Source organism: Rattus norvegicus, chromosome 1 (genome assembly GCF_021556685.1).
Source record: "Rattus norvegicus strain SHRSP/BbbUtx chromosome 1, alternate assembly SHRSP_T2T, whole genome shotgun sequence".
Lineage (NCBI taxonomy): Eukaryota > Metazoa > Chordata > Mammalia > Rodentia > Muridae > Rattus > Rattus norvegicus.
This window is the reverse complement of record NC_141534.1, coordinates 6,298,300-6,315,000: the sequence shown is the minus strand read 5'-3', so window position 1 is coordinate 6,315,000 and position 16,701 is coordinate 6,298,300. Positions and strand designations below refer to the sequence as shown.

The 16,701-nt window shown below is 39.4% G+C and overlaps 1 protein-coding gene across 4 annotated transcripts in view; it reads left to right on the top strand.

The window, feature by feature from the left end:
- The window catches only part of Grm1 (glutamate metabotropic receptor 1), a 394,837-nt gene that overhangs the window by 293,990 nt on the left and 84,146 nt on the right, over window positions 1-16,701 (top strand). For all 4 annotated transcript variants that reach the window (XM_087613360.1, XM_087613363.1, NM_017011.2 and 1 more), the window contains 1 exon segment: window positions 1,615-1,850. In XM_087613360.1, coding sequence (XP_087469486.1) covers window positions 1,615-1,850 — 236 coding nt within the window.

Here is a 16,701-nt window from a genome sequence, read left to right as displayed (position 1 = left end):
CACCTTTGCTGGAAACACAGCACAGAGGTCCTTACACCCACATATCTCCAGGGAGACCAGAGATGTCAATCAGGCAGGACTGCCTTTCCAATGGGCAAGACGTACCACCTGTTCTCTATCTAGAAAGCTGGAAACAGGAAGTGATTAGTAGGCCAGTGATCTATCTATTTGATCTGTTGGTCCAAGCCACGTCAAGCTCCTATAAGCAGAGGTGGCTAATTATCAAAGTGATCCTTATAATCAGGGGCTCCCTCACACTATCACAACCAGGACTGGGGAATACTTAATAGTCCAAATGACCCTTACTTTATGTGTATAGCCAGAGGCTCCTCCAGTCTCCCACAACCAGGAACCAGGACCTGAGGTGGCTAATAATCCAAATGACCTCTATGCTATCTGTCTGACTGAGAACAAGTTGGACTCTTTCTTAAGCCCTGTCTTAGCTTGGGTTTCATTGCTGTGAAGAGACACCATGACCAAGACAGCTCTTATAAGGGGCAGCATTTAGTTGGGGCTGGCTTACAGGTTCAGAGATTCAGCCCATTATCATTAAGGTGGGAGTGTGGCAGCATCCAGGCAGGCATGGCATAGGAGAAACGGAAAGTTCTACGTCTTGGTCTAAAGGCCTCCAGGAGAAAAATTGACATTTTCAGGCAGCTAGGAGGAAGGTCTCAAAGCCCACCCTGACAGTGACATACTTCCTTCAATGGGGCCACGCCTACTCCAATAAGGCCACACCTCCTAATATTGCCACTGCCTGGACCAAGCATTTTGAAACTACCACAGGCACTCATAGATAGCCTATCTCTAAAACCCATCTTTTTGGAGGAAATAACACGTATCTTGGGTCACATTTCATTGAAATTATGCTTCCTTGTGTTGTGGGGATTTATATTACAGGATTTTCCCCCAAAATTATAATGCATTTAAATTTGTTGGGAATTTAACAACTGCCTGCTTGTGTATTTACATAGTGAAAGCGATGATAACTAGGATGACAGAACCCAGCTAAAGTTCATGGGACATCAGACTCCCTGAAGTTTTAATCCAGGTTGATAAAGTCTTTCTGAATGGAATCTTGATTCTCACATCTTCACGGTTTGTTTCACTTCCGGGACCACCTGCAGGGTCCTCCTCCTCCCCTCCCCCGCCACATGTTACATGCTTTTATAGAGAATGTGAGTGCTTGGGCCTTATTGTCTCTACTATGGTAGGTATGGTAGGTAATTGCAAGGTGCTTTTTTATTATTTAGCATTTTGAGAACTAAATATGAGAAACAGATTGCCTGGATCCAGCAAAACTTTGGATGATTTCTGAAAACTTTGTATCTCTGTGCCATGAAAGTGATGAGCCGAAGTAACTGGGGAAGGATCGGTGAACTTTAGCTGCAGCCACCAATGCTATCATGATTCTTATTTTGCAAATACACATGCAGGAGATTCCTTTTCCACAACTCTCTCCTGTCTTGTGAGGCTGAAGCATAACAGGGAATTGCAGTGGCTTAAAGTAGACTTTGGCTTCTCTGGATTGCTTTGTTTATAGATATCTCTGAACTCATTTGTGAGACACTGTCTTCTTCTTCTCTCTTCACCCCAACCCCTGCATTGTTTTAGTGATGGATGGGCAGACAGAGATGAAGTCATCGAAGGCTATGAGGTGGAAGCCAACGGAGGGATCACAATAAAGCTTCAGTCTCCAGAGGTCAGGTCATTTGATGACTACTTCCTGAAGCTGAGGCTGGACACCAACACAAGGAATCCTTGGTTCCCTGAGTTCTGGCAACATCGCTTCCAGTGTCGCCTACCTGGACACCTCTTGGAAAACCCCAACTTTAAGAAAGTGTGCACAGGTAACGGTTGATAGAGTAACAGCTTGGGGTGGGTCATCGTCTCTTGTTCCATTACAGGCTGTTCATGGGAATGAGATCCAAAGCAGAGGGTGGGGGTGGGGAATGAAAGATGAGCTTATAGAATAGCTTGAGTAAATGTACATCTCCCCTCCCCCTATGGATTTATGTTCCTATATGTTAGGAAGACTTGTCTCTGCAACAAGAGATAAAGGAAATAAATGACAGCCAAACAGAGCAGTCAGACATCTGGTATTTGAGCTAGAGGGAAAAGGAACATACTTATGTGACAGTAGACACAGACACATATAAGCAACATTGATTTGATCCTTTCCTCTGTGACAGCTTCCATATGCAGGTCAGGAGAGGAGCGGGTGGCATCATCATCTTAAGCCACTGAACCAACATGATGTTTGTGGGCAGAGGTGCCAAGAACTATAGCCAGATGGTGGGTTCCAGCTAGGCAGCTGCTGCTAGTGCACTGCTCACTCAAGCCAGAAAGAAGGAGAGCTTGTCTTTCCGAGGTGTTCAGGGGCTTGGTGGACCCCACAGGATAATATTTTCCCATAGGAATTAGTTTACACTACAACACTGTAACTAAACAATTGCTTTCATTTTTGCATAGGGAATTGCTACCTCCTGTCAGTTTCCAGTATGGTTTATGAGGAAAAAATAAATACATTGTCTTTGCCCTGCCATAGTGACATTTCAAGCCAGATGTTCATACAAGCTTATATAGCAAAGAGGTTTCCACAATGATACATTGGATTCTACTAAAGGCATCATTTTTAAATTGCATGACAAAGTGTAGGCGTCTTGGGTTTAGGCTAGCAGATGCTTAGAAAGGCCTAGAAATTACTTATTCGTATCACTTTTATGTGTAGAACTTGTACATAAAAGCAATTGAAAAGAGAAGGATCTAATCTATGGTTCATGACCTGGAAGCATGTATTCTCTTGAGAGAAATCAAAGTGAAACATAAATAATTCAAGACAATGAGCTTTTATTTATTACATAGGATATTATATTTTTAATGATACTTATATTTGATATAATGGCAATATATGTAAACAGGGTAAGATATGTCTAACATGGTAATATTCAACAGAATTCTCAGTGGAATTGCTTGATGTAGACTTATTTTCAATTTAGACTTTTAAAACATCTGCAGCATGGCTGATAGGGAAACTAAGAAACACATTCTATCTGAGAGGCAGGAAGAAGGGAATGTGTGGGAACGATGCATGAAACTTGTCTGCCATGCATATATTTGACTTTTTCCCTCTAAAATAGACTTGTGGAGGATAACAATTCAAAAAAATCCAATAAATCTTCTCAAGCACTCTCCTAATTTACAAACTGAAGCAGTGGCCATATTTCTTTATTTTTTTGTCATAACCAGAACCAATGGAATTAGATCCCATGCCTCTTAATTAGTACAATGCCTAAATCTCTTTACTTGGCATTTAATGCTGTAATACTTTTCATTGTTCTATTTTCTAAGAAACGCTTCTTAGCTAATTTTATTATATCTACCAATCTCTGAATACTTAGGTAGCTCTTAACTAAATAATCATTTGATTTATATTTTCTTAAGGTCTAGAAATGTTTTTGTTGTCCTTAAAAGTTGATGATGATTTTATTTATGTGAAATACATTTCTTTCAATTAATAAATATTCAGTAAGCACCTACTACATGTAAGGACCTCACAGCACAATGTAAGACAATAGACTGAAGAAGAGGAGAAAAAAGTATAACAGGAGGAGGAAGAGGAGGAGCGCATCAGAAGCAGGGGAGGGTATGTGCTCACTATTATCTGATCCTAAGAGCTATAGATAAGGTGAGAACCAATGGAATTCAAGGATCAGAGTTTAGAAAGGATGAGCAGAGAAAGCCTCACTGGGAAGATGACTAAAGGTGTGTGGAGGTTATGAGTGCCTAATCCTAACATTAGGCCAGGATTTCCCTAGAAGAACGAAGAACACATGAGAATAGAACAAATGCTAGCCTGGTAAAAGGACATCATGAGGCCAGGGTTGTTGGAACCAATGAGAGTACAAGCATAGAGAAGAGGCAGAAGGAAATATTGCTGAAGTCCTCTGACAGTGAAGCTCAGAGTATGGGGACTGGACCATGACAATAGGACAGACATGGAGGCTGAGATTTACTTCCCAGTTGATCCTGAGTGAGATCCTGAGTGAGCTAAAGGGGTTGGTTGACAGACCGCCAATCATGGCTCTGCTTTGAGGATCTAGCTGTCACTGATCAAGACCCGCAAACCTGACAGAAATCTGGTAGTTTTGGGTCATGAAATAAAAGTGATCGACTCATAGCTGGCATCTTCAGTCAGAATATTCAACAAGACTTTACACAAAATGCTAACTTGTGAATTATTCAAAACAACCAAGAAGACAATCTAACTTGCATCTATGGAGTCAAATAGAAGGCAATATAAAGCCGTACTGGTCAGTACAGTAGTAGAACTCTTCTGCCTCCCTGCTACTAAGGTAGCCACATGTGGCTATTGACATACAACCACGGCTTGTGCCACAGATGAGCCACGAATTAGTTTGATTTACCTTTAGTTAATAAACATTTAAGCATGGTTAAGACGCTTAATCTTAGTGGGCTATAGAGATGGCTCAGCAGTTAAGAGAGCACACTGCTCTTGTGAAGGACCCACTCGTAACTCTGGCTCATGCATGTACATGTGCACAATTTGAAAATAGCAAAAATGAAATCTTAAAAGGACAAATTAACAATGATAGCAAAAATATTGATAGGAAATAAAGAAGCAGGTGTATCTGTGCCTATTTCATTTCTATATGACAATAACACGTGAAATTATAGTGAATAGGCACACACAAGATCAGAGAATTGTATTCTTCCAGCTAAACTTTGATACACATTTTCACAACGCAGGGAATCTCACAGATCTCAGCCCTGCCCAGTTAACCCCTGGCTATAAATGGGTTCCATTTTCAGCATCATTCCTATGCACACCAGAATTCCTGAGTAGTGTGGCTTCACTGCCTTCGATAATATCCTCATTCTCCCTTAACTGTACAAATATTTGGCTTCCTTCTGTGAGATTCGGGTGTAATATTGTGTCATTCCTCTCAAGAGGGAAAAAGCATACACTGAACGTTCCCTAGGCTAGAGAGTTCTGCTTCTTAATTGAATTAAACTATTGTTCTGCCAGGGTCATAGACTGTAAGGTTGTAGAGAATGTTCATCGGTTAGCTGCTGGTACAGTCCACCTTCATAACAAGCCACCATGAAGGCTTTGTGATTTAAATAACAATTTGTTTAGTTCATGATTCTAGGAGTCATCTGGGAGGTTTTGCTGCTGTAGATTGGACATGGTTCATGTACCAGAGCTGGAGTACGCTGGGAAATGACTGATCTCAAAGATTTTCAACACGGGACATGCCTCCTTCTGATTCATGCTGTGTCTTTCTGGAGGTGAACTCAGATGGCTTCACAGTGTAGAAACCAGTTTCCAAGAAGCAGAACAGAGGAAAGTTAAGGTCCTGAAAGCGTCATCTCAGAACTAACACATTCAAGGTTGATTGAGATTTAAGAAGTAGGAGAAAAACTGGGTGTGGTAGGCCTGCCTAAAATTGCAGTATGAGTTCTAAGTCAGCCTATTCCAAAGAGCAGATGCAGAGCAAGAGTGGACAGACATGTTCCTCAACCACCATTGATGGCCAGCTTCTTGGTTGATATGCAGGATTGTGATTGTGAATTACCATTTGGGGCAAACTTCCAAAGGGAAAAAGAGAAGTTATATCCTCGGACACAATGAAAGAAAATAAATTAGGATCTATCTCTGCATAGAGACCACATTAGTACGGAGGAAACTGAATTAGAATAGTCTTCTCTGATCTCACTTACATGAGAAGATAGCCCAATGTGGAAACTCTACAAAACTGAAAAACAAAAACAAAAATAAAAACAAACATAGAAGCAAACTTATTGAAATCAGTATAGTCTAAAACTAATGGCATTCTCCAAGTTACTGTGATATAACTCTTCTTGTAGGCTATATTCATCTGTCCTCTACTGTGGTAACAGAATTCTATAAATGGTTCCAATTACCAATGAAGGAGTTGCATTTGTTCATGGTTCTAGAGACTGCAAGTCTACAAGCGGTACATTTCATCCTGACCTTGACCTATGTCATCCTGTGCACTGCATAAGCACCAAGTAGGCTAGAAGACAGAGAATGGGGCCAACTTTAAAGCCTTTATCAAACCCTCTTTGCAATGTAGTCAACAACTTTATGACATCTCTTGAAGATCCAGTCCCCCCACCATTGTTTTGCTTGTTTGTCTGTTTTTAATTTTTTTGTTTTGTTTTTGGACAGGGTTTCTCTGTGTATCTCTGGCTGTCCTGGAACTCTTTCTGTAGACAAGGCTGGCCTCAAACTCAGAGATCCAACATACCACAACCTGGTCTGAAAATCCAGTTTCATTCCATTACATTTTAATGTATATTTTGAGATGTGATACATCATCATTGTAGCCAGGACTAACTATCAATGTCATACAAGTCATTACCTAAAGTCATAAGCATTTTCACCAAATTATTTCATTATACTTTGGACAAGAGACAAACACACGTGTACACTAAGTTAAAAAGCACTATTCTCCTAGGGATGAGAAAGAAAGGAGAGGAAAAATAACAAATCTGTGACTATAAATGGAGTAAATTGGAAAAGAGGCCGAGGACATAGTGAGTCTAGTATACTTATGCACTTAATTAATGCATTGCCCTACCACAAAATTATAATATGCGTTTCTAAGAGAGCCCCAAGCTACTATGATTTCAGGCTAGTAATGACACGTTTAAGAATCTATTATAAGGGAACAATCTAAAAATAGGAACAGCCACAGCCAAGAAAAACCCTATGCCTCATACTCATTGTCTTCTAATAAGAAAAATTAGAAGCATCCTAAATGTCCAACAATAAGATAAGAATGGCTAAGTGATTATTGTTCTTTTATGGGAGAGAATATTACAGAGCTATTAAATGGGGACCATAAAGCCAAGCTGCAATATCAGAAGATGGGAATGTAACCCTACTGAACGTGAGGCACTGAATTATACCCTCACTGAGATTATCGCAATCAGAACAGAAAAATACTGAGTATAGCACACAGTGCTGGTAGGAGTTGACTTTTGGAACATGTTATTTTCAAAGGTCTGGGAAGTGCTCACATCTTCTGAGTTAGCTTCTGGAAAATAAGTTCCGTGTCTGGAAATGAAGTGCAAGAAACATTTCTCAAGCAGAAGAGCTTGAGTGAGAAATATTTTCTTGTGGCATGGAAAGCATTTTGCTCAATGTGTTGATGACCCAGAACTTCAGATGTATGGGGAGGATGAGAAATAAATGTATATATCAACCATATGACTTAAAATTATATAAAAAGATAAAAATACTGCAAAAATGTAACATTATTTGTTGATGGGTAGATAAATTGCACAAAATAAGCATTATAAGCATTTTTCATATTTCTTTCTTCTCCTTTCCCTTTCTTTCTTTGTTTCCTTGTTTACTTCCTTTCTCCCTTCTTTCTTTTCTTTCTTCCTTTCTTTCTTTCATCCCTTCCTTCCTTCCTTTCTTCCTTCCTTTCTTTCTTTCTTTCTTTCTTTCTTTCTTTCTTTCTTCTTTTCTCTTTCTTTCTTTCTTTCTTTCTTTCTTTCTTTCTTTCTCTCTTTTCCTTTTACTTTTTTTGAGACAGGATCCCACTTTGTAGCTTCAACTGGCCGGAACTCCCTATGTAAATATGTAGACCAGTCTGGCCTCAAACTCACAGAGATCCTCCTGCCTCTGCCTTCTGAGTGCTGTCCTACCATGCCTGGCAGACAAAAATATGTGTGTCTGTAGTAATAAAAAGTAAGTATGTTTTAACACTGTGTGCAGGGGATGAAGAATTCTATGTTTGTTTTCTGTGGTTTTTCTACCTTGAAGGTAGTTATGTTACCCTTACAACTTCAAAGGCTGTATTTCTGGGAGGTGATCAATCCTATTGTCTTTCTCTGGCTGGACATGACCCTAAACTTTGGCACCTTGCATTTGTGAAGGTACAGTCACCTCCTCATACCTGAGGGTTCCACATCAGGACAATCAACAAAATGTGGAGTGAAACTACTCCAGAAATGCTGCATCAATATTGTGTACAGATTTCCCCCCTTTAATTATTCTTAACCACACAACTCCACATCAGGACAATCAACAAAATGTGGAGTGAAACTACTCCAGAAATGCCGCATCAATATTGTGTACAGATTTCCCCCTTTAATTATTCTTAACCACACAACTCCATCATAGAGCGTACACTGACTTCCACATTACAGCTAACGTGTGGATTCGATATTAATATATAGGAGAATATGCTAAATTCATATTCAAATTTTACTTAATCTTATATGCAAAAGACCTGACTATCCTCAGGTTTTGGTGTCTGTAGAAGAGGATTGTCTTGGAACCAATCCCTTGTGGTGAGCAAGAGACAACTGTTTTTCCAGGTTGTATAATTTTCTTGCCAAGTCATTCACATTTCATTCAATTCACCAAGCAGCCATGTGTGGTAGACAATATTATCGTGTTACAGCTGTTGAAACTGAGATTCAGAGGTTAGTCATCTCTCAGTAAACAGAAATGTAAATGAGGCAGTGCTGTATCTACAGGGCCTTTCAAGCCCAGATCCCTACCAGCAAGCATCCCAGAGACCTGTCCAGTGCTTGTTAGGAACGATGAAGTGCTATTCCACTAGATACACAATACAAATCCCTTTAGCAGTTGAGTCTCTTGCTGCCCAAGGATGAGAGACTTGCATAATTGCACTCTTTCTACTGTCCTCACAATGATTAAAATTACTGAAGTTACTCCATGTCAGTTAGTGCTTTTCCAACACATCTCCAAATCCCCTGATGTAGTCAACTAATTAAGCAGTGATGTGGACATTGCATAAAGCACTTTTTAATTAGTTTCAGTGATTTCCAAATCACTCAGCCTTGGCTCGGTACCCTTAGTCTTCAAATCAGCAATCGAGTGCAGGGAAATTTTGTTCACATAGCAAAACCTGAAATGATGCTTAATAAAGGTTTCTATGGAAACTAACACTAACATAATCTAAAAAAATTAATAAAAATAAAAAAGCACTAGTAGTATAAATGAATGACAGAAATTTAGCTACCAATAATCTGGAAAGGTTATTTGGTTAATTCTTCTTCTTTATGCTAATGCTAATTTTCCTAAGTATATGCCTGCATACTTATTTTAGGACTATGGAGCTGATTTGATAGGCAGGAATCTCAACTGGGTACGGATAATGCAAGGAGTAAAAGTTTATGTTGTTTGTCAACAGCATTTCAGCCATTTTTCATAGAAATATAGAGATCGAAGCTGAAGTGTAGCATAAATGTGCATGGATGAATCAGGGGGTTGCTACACAAAATTACCGAAGGTAAAGTTCTAGGACACTGCAACAGAAAAGATCAACTCATTGAATGAGTTCCTTCTGAATAGAAAGTTAAAGTCTTTTTACCTTCCTTTGAACTCAGAGCGCAGGGAAACATTTTTCTGAACTTTTTGTAGAAATGAAGTGTGAACACCACATGCTTGTAAATGGCATAATCCCTTTTGGACAGCGTCGAGACTCAAGCACAGTCCAGAAGACTGTGTGGATGTCTAAGGTGTTGTTTCCTGCTGTGCTAATTAAGCAAGCTCAGGATTTCACCTTGACACAGACTTGTCTGCCACAATAGAGAACTCTAAATATTACTGTATGTGGCTACAGAGATCTAATTTTGTTATGGGAACACAGGTTACACAAGTCTTTCCAAGAGGTCCTTCCATAAAACACAGCGACATTGACAGGCCAGTAAGTGACGTGAAATTCTTCCAAACTCAACTTCCCAATCTTCCAAACTTCTTTTCCTATTGAATTGCTGCTACCCCAGAGAGGTAACATAACAATGAGGCAAGTTCTCCTTGGACCATTCACGTTTATCCTTTGTTAGTTTGTCTTTATCCCATGTCCTCTTCCCGTGTGCATGACTTTTTTTTCTGTCAGTGATGAACTTAAATAAGCATATATTTTGGACTCAAAAATAATAAAACTTGATACATAGATATAATGATTCAAAAATTCTCTGTTTATTCTCTATTTTTTTATGTTTGCAGACCTGGAGACTGAACCCAGGGTAACGAGGGCTTTGCTGATGAGCTACCCTGCCTTCCATTCATTTAACACAACTATATAGGCTTGAAGTCCAAAGACAGCAATTACATATTGTCACAGTGAAGTCTATTTCAGCTTTTATAGGAACTTTAATGTACACACTTTTATATTCTTGGGTGAACTAGTGAACACTCTTACCTGTCTACAGTCAGCTACCTAGCAATTGGACTGAGGTCTACACACAATAGTCATTAGTACAATTTGGCTAAAATCATAAATAGACTTATATAAGTCTTAAGAATATAACTTAACATATATATATATATATATATATATATATATATATATATATACTAAAATACTACTACTGTAATCCAACATGTGTTCTGAACAATTTAGAGGGTAGCAGTTCTCATGTTTAAAAGCAATGACTGTTCTTATAAAGATTTCACATTGCATGTGTGACTAGTATATATTTATTATAGTATCAGACTACTGCTCGTGGATCAGCTGTCTCATAGAACTTAAGGTGTTAATGATTCTCACCACTAGAATTATTTAAAGTTTTCTACCCACTGCTGCTGTGGAAATTAACATGAACTAATGTCCTAATCGCAGGCATCATAAGAGGTAACTGGAGACATAGCTCAGCGGTAAAGTACTTGCCTAACATGCTTAAGGCCCTGGGTTCAATCTCTAGCAGCACAGAAGTACGAAATAAATAGAAAGTAAGTAACATTCTTTCAAAGTGGGTATCACCGTTTGGGTCCTGGAACATTTGTTCTTTTTCTCTTATTTTCAATTTTGGGAAGGTAATATATCTGTGCACTGTATAAATCTTCCACCCTGTCTTCTTTTCTTCAGCATAATTGCTTTGGGAATTATCATTACCTCACGTATACTAACAATTACTGTATCTGCTGAGTGCTCCTTTTTTTTTCCACATTAATCTTCACTTATCTATTCACCTGGTGATGGGGATTTGAGTTATTTGCAATGTCAGGTTATTTTTACATAATGGCCCCGTGAACACAGGTGTATAATCCTGCGTCTATCCTTTCATTCTCATGAGTTCATTCTTAGGAGTAGAAAGGCTATGGGCTGGCAAGATGGCTCCAAAGATAAAGACTCTGGCTATGGAGGCCAGACATCCCGAGTTACATGGTTAGAACCCATGTGAAGGTGAAAGAAAAGAATCAACTCTAAAGTTGTTCTCTGTCATCTACACATGCGCCATGACGTGCGTGCCCACATACACATGTAGAAGAATAAGCGCCAAGTTTTAAAATATTAATGACTGGACTGTCTGAGTTGAATGGTAAGCACGTGTTGATTTCTTTTCATGTACTCCTTGGCACTCCTCTTCATGCCAGGGATAGATGATTGAGCAAGGAAATCTCTAAGGACTTTAGTGGGAGGACAGGCAGCCTGTGAGTTTGCAACACCTGGTAACAATTCTAAACTGTATCTTGAACAGCATTCCCTGCCCCCGTTCCATTATTTTTGATACATGGGGGTTGCTGTTCAAGGTGAAGGAAATATTTTATGTCTAACAAATTCTTTAACCCTAATAGCAAAGTAACATGAGTCTTTATGGACTATGGTGAAGCCAAGATTTCCACATCCTAAATAGATTCCATACTGGTTCGTTCTTCAGTCGTTGTTTCCTGAAAGAAGATCTGGTACCGTGGGTTGCTAGATTCTGCTCTGACGAGTGAGAGGTGGCCCTGAGTAACCAGCCTGCCAGTTAGGTTTATGGTATAGTCTCTCCCTCTCTCTCATAGTAAAGAACGAAAGCATCATTCTATACTTCAAGAGCTGCCCATCAAGCTGTCCCTGCTATGGTTTGAATCTGAAGTGTCTTCCACAGATTCATAAAGTTCAAATATGTGCCAACTGATGGTACCATTTGAAGAAGCTGTGGGACCTTCTGGACATGGAGTCTAGGTGGACAATTCAGAGTCGCAGGGGCAGGGATTAGGGTTATTAGCTTCACCTCTGCTAAAGCTACTCAGTACTTTTTAAAGTAACTCAAAATCTGGCCACTTCTGTCACCAGCCAAGTTGAATGCTTTGCAAATGTTTTGGTTCTGCGTTAGCTCACAAGAGCTTCACCATTCTGGATACTGAGATAACCTCTTGTATTGGCTGTGTTCACTTATTGGGAGTCTTGTTCCATGTAGAAATACTGGCATTACCAAGCTAGTAAGTCATGGCCAAATTCCATGTTCCTTTATGTCTACATTACAATTAGTAGAGATAAAGTTATTTAGTAATATTAATTTATTAAATTAATACAAACTCAGTGATTTGGACAACACGGGTATGTTTCATTACATATCTGTGGGCTGGAATGGTGAGAAGGGTCTAATTGGCATAAAAGGAAAATGCCAGTGGGCCCACATTCTTTGATGAAATACCTAGGTGGGAATCTGTTACCTTGCTCTCAATAGAGACCACTGGCATTTCTGGGGTCAAGGTCCTGTTTCACAGGCAGAGAGGAGCATCACATTTATCTGACTTTCTTCCTCACCCATACTTTCCTTTGACCACAAGCAGGGAGGGTTCTCTACTGTGAAAATTCTGTGTGGGGAAATAGAGCTCACGCAGATAGCTTGGGTTGGTCACTCCATCTCAGGTTTAATTGTGTTATTCTGAAGTACCACTTACCATACAATCTAATTTTTCTGAACATTTAGAAATGAGGATGTGACTGTCTTTGAGGGACCTTCATTTTATCTGAGATGTCTAGACAGAATGTCTAGACAGAACAAGGACTAGACTCTCTAAACTGTTTGTTTGTTTGTGTTGCTAGGGCTTAAACCCAAAGCCTTATGCACCCTAAGCAAATCCTATTCTGCTGTCTGCACTTGATTGGCCCTGCCAGCTCCTTTCTATTGGCTACCTTTTTTTTGCTTGTTTTTGTTCGGTTTCTCTCCAGCAGTAAACCCTCTTTGGTTGCCAGAAGATGAGTGTGTAGTGTATGAGTTAGGGATGAGGCTTTAAAAGTCATTTTCACTGAAGTGTGGTGGTGTATTTAATCGCAGCCTGGTCTACAGAGAGAGTTCCAGGACAGCCAGGGCTACAGAGATGAACCCTGTCTCAAAAAAAAAAAGTCATTTTCACTGTATGTTAGACCATATCAGCAATTGACAACATGTGGGCCCTGCATTTAATCTCAAGAAGCCTCCTTATTTTCCATCATCCTCCTGTACCCCTGTTAGAGGCTATTTCTCTGGTGTGACTTTCTTACTTTTCTTTTGGGTCGCAGGCAGTTAGGGAACCTTGAAGAGTTTTAAATCTTCAGTTGTCACTGTCATTTTTAGTTTAGACTGTTAGATTTTAGGTTCCTACTTTTTGTACTAAAACTGTCAGATTATGTAGTTTCTTTATAACGGTTTATAAAGCATGACACATGCCAATAGCCTTACAGAGATGCCCCTCTTTGAAGCCTCAATTTTAGTTGCATTGAGACTAGTTTCTAATGGATGTCACAGGTTCCCTTTCTCGTTACCCATTTCTTTCACCTCAAAGATTTATGGAGTCCAAAAATTTCCTGAATTGTAACAAAAGAATGTGTTTTCTTAGCTCTAGCCATAAATCTGAATGCTTATTAACTTTTTCATCTCGGTTTGGGTTTTTGTTTGTAGCACAAAAGCTTCTTGGTGTGATCTTCTCCAGATAGAAATGAGAATCAATGTCATCTTCATCTTTTTATATTTAACCTTCTTCCTTCCTTGCCTAAATCTGCAGACTCATTTGACAAAGTGTCTGCTATCAAGTTGGAATAGGTGACAATGTTGCAGAGAATTTTATTGTTACATAATAGCAAATTAGAGTCCTTTCAAATCCTGCTCACAGCTCACTGTTTGCTACTGGTTTCTACAGGTCTCACGTTTTATGTCTAATGGCATTACAATATCCCTCCACCTTTAGTACCAATCCCTTAATTAATCTAGTAGGATCCTATAGTATGCACTTCAATAATAGATGATTTTTGTGTCTCAGAGTAATAGGTAACATGATTTACCTATGCTAGATACATATTACATGTTGGTTTCAAAGTATCTTCTGTGTCCTTTGGGTTCTGGGTGCCAAACATAGAACACTTCTATCTGAAACCTCAACAGGTGTACTGAGGAAAATGCATATGGCCAATTATGGCAATACCTGTCACTTCCATTAAATACTTTCCAATGCAAAGCCGATGGTCAAGCAAATAGTTTCCCTCAGGGGAGCAGTACCTTGTATTACAAAGAAATATTGCAATCTATCCAGCTGTTTTCAGGATTAATGCCATAGCTCTTTATTCCAAAGACAGTGAGCCTTATATGTTTGTAATACGTGGTTACATTTTTTCCCAGAATTTTGAGTTTAATGAGCAGAACCATTGTATAGAAATGTGTTTAGGAATTCTTTGCAAAAGGTCAACAGAAACTTTATTTTTCCTGATTGAGCTCCTCTTATTAGTTTATGAACAGAATAAACAAGAGATTCAGAATTCCCCGTGTCAGGAGGATTTGTCAACAATATACCTTTACTTTCCAGTTATGCTGAATCTAAACATTCAGCTAATTGTTTACTGAGTACTCAAGTTTTCTCTACCAAAATTTTTTTAGCTTCAAGGCTTTAAGAAAATCTGAGTGTATTCTTTCCATCTTCTTGGAAGAATGCATAAGAAGGGGCTCCTGACACAGCAAACTTATCGGATGGTGATGTCCCACTTCTAACTTCCACACATGATGTTTGATAGTGTAGTAAGCTGTTTCTTCCACTGGGTATCAGAGACCCATGCTCCTCTCTACAGAATAGATGGGCAAAGGAAAATGTGCATACACATTCTGATGATGTGGGATAAAAGTTGCTTGAAACCTTTGCCTGTCACTCCCCTTGTAGGTTTTTTATTCTTATCATATCATAGTAATAAAAGAAACTCAGCCTTAGGTCAGTGAATGATAGTGTGTCAGAGAAGATATGAAATGTGTTCCAGACTTCTTTTCAGACTTTACCTGAGGAAAAAGGATTCCATACCTTGGAAAGGGTACCGCTCTGAACCTTAATCTATCCTTGATCCTGGCAGGGCAAAGGGATTGAAATCACGAGGCACTCTGACCTGTCCACCCCATAGGTAAATGCTATGTCATTGGGCCTAGTATGAGTTCTACCAACTCCACCTTGCTCTTCACATTTGGACCACTTATTAGCATCTGTTCCACCCCTGTGACCTACAGCCTTTTTGACCTGTCCCTAAAGAAAACCTAAATATCTTCAGCCACCAACAGTTCTCTCTTAGACACCAATTTGCTTAAACTTGCAGTGATCCTCAAGCTGAGGGTTGCAACCCCTTGGGGGTTGAATAACCCTTTCACAAGAGTTGCCTAAAACCACTGGAAAACACAGATATTTACTTTATGATTCATAACAGTAGCAACGAAAATGTTATGATTGTGGGTCAGAACAATATGAGAAACAATATTGAATGGTTACAGGTTGAGTGATTAGGAAGGTTGAGAATGTTAAAGATTATGAATGTATGATATAGTTTTTATCATATCTGTTTCAGGCAAAATGACAAGGGGTATGTTCGTATTTGTATATGTGTTACAAGGAACTCAAACTATGGATAAAATGTGGCACTGAACATTTCTTGGCATCTCTGGCCCAAATAAACTGCCTCAAAGTCCCTCCTTTGAGGAGTGAGCTCACATATTTGTGAGTTCTCCATTTTGTGGAGTGTGGGGATCTCATGTGGATAGGATCCTGGGATGTCCCTCCTTTTGAATGGAAGTGTAATACTGTTCAGTAAAGATGCTGGGGTGGCAATGATATGATTCTGGTGCATTGGAGAGAGTGATCAAAGACAGGAGCAAAGCAGCAAGTCACCCTAGATGACCAGCGAGAAATTCTTAAGCCTGTCTTTTTGTGAATTTTCACTAACTGCTTTTCAGATTTCTTTGGAGGTCTGAAGAATTGGCCTAACAGTCATGGTTAAGGATTTCTGTTATTTCTAAGGGGAGAAATCTGTGTAAAAGTAAATCCACTATAGCTTCAGTTGACCAAAGCAGGCAGGAACGAGTTTCTTCAATGGCAGGGAGCATGACAGTGTAGTAGTCAATGTCAAGCAGCTGGAGGAGCCCCAGGCATTCCATCAGAGTTCGAGGCCAGAAGAAAAGAGGGACAATGTCTGGTGCACTGGCTACCATTTGTCCTGAATGGATGTTGTTAACTGTCATTTGATTTACCTTGTATAGTAACTCAAAAGACAAGAAAGTTTTTCTACACTTCTGTCTCTCAGTAAACTTGTTACTTGTCCTACCTTATAGAATATTCTAGGCAGCATGAAGTCTACATTATAGCAATACCTTTCATCCAGTAACATAACAGAAAAGCCTTAATTTTAACTTGGGATTTAAAATGGTATTTCCTGGGATGGGTCATTTTGATAGCACATGCCTTGAACTCCAGTACTCAGGAGGTGGAAGCCAGTGAACGTCTCTGAGTTTAAGACCTGGTCTATGTAGTGAGTTCCGAGCCAGCCAGAGCTTCATAGAGCAACTCTATCTCAACGAACAAGATGAAACAAAATGGCTTTCCTGCCTTATTATCCCTGTATCTCTCCTCTTACCAAGTATGCAGACAGCATGGTTATTTTGCTATCCTCA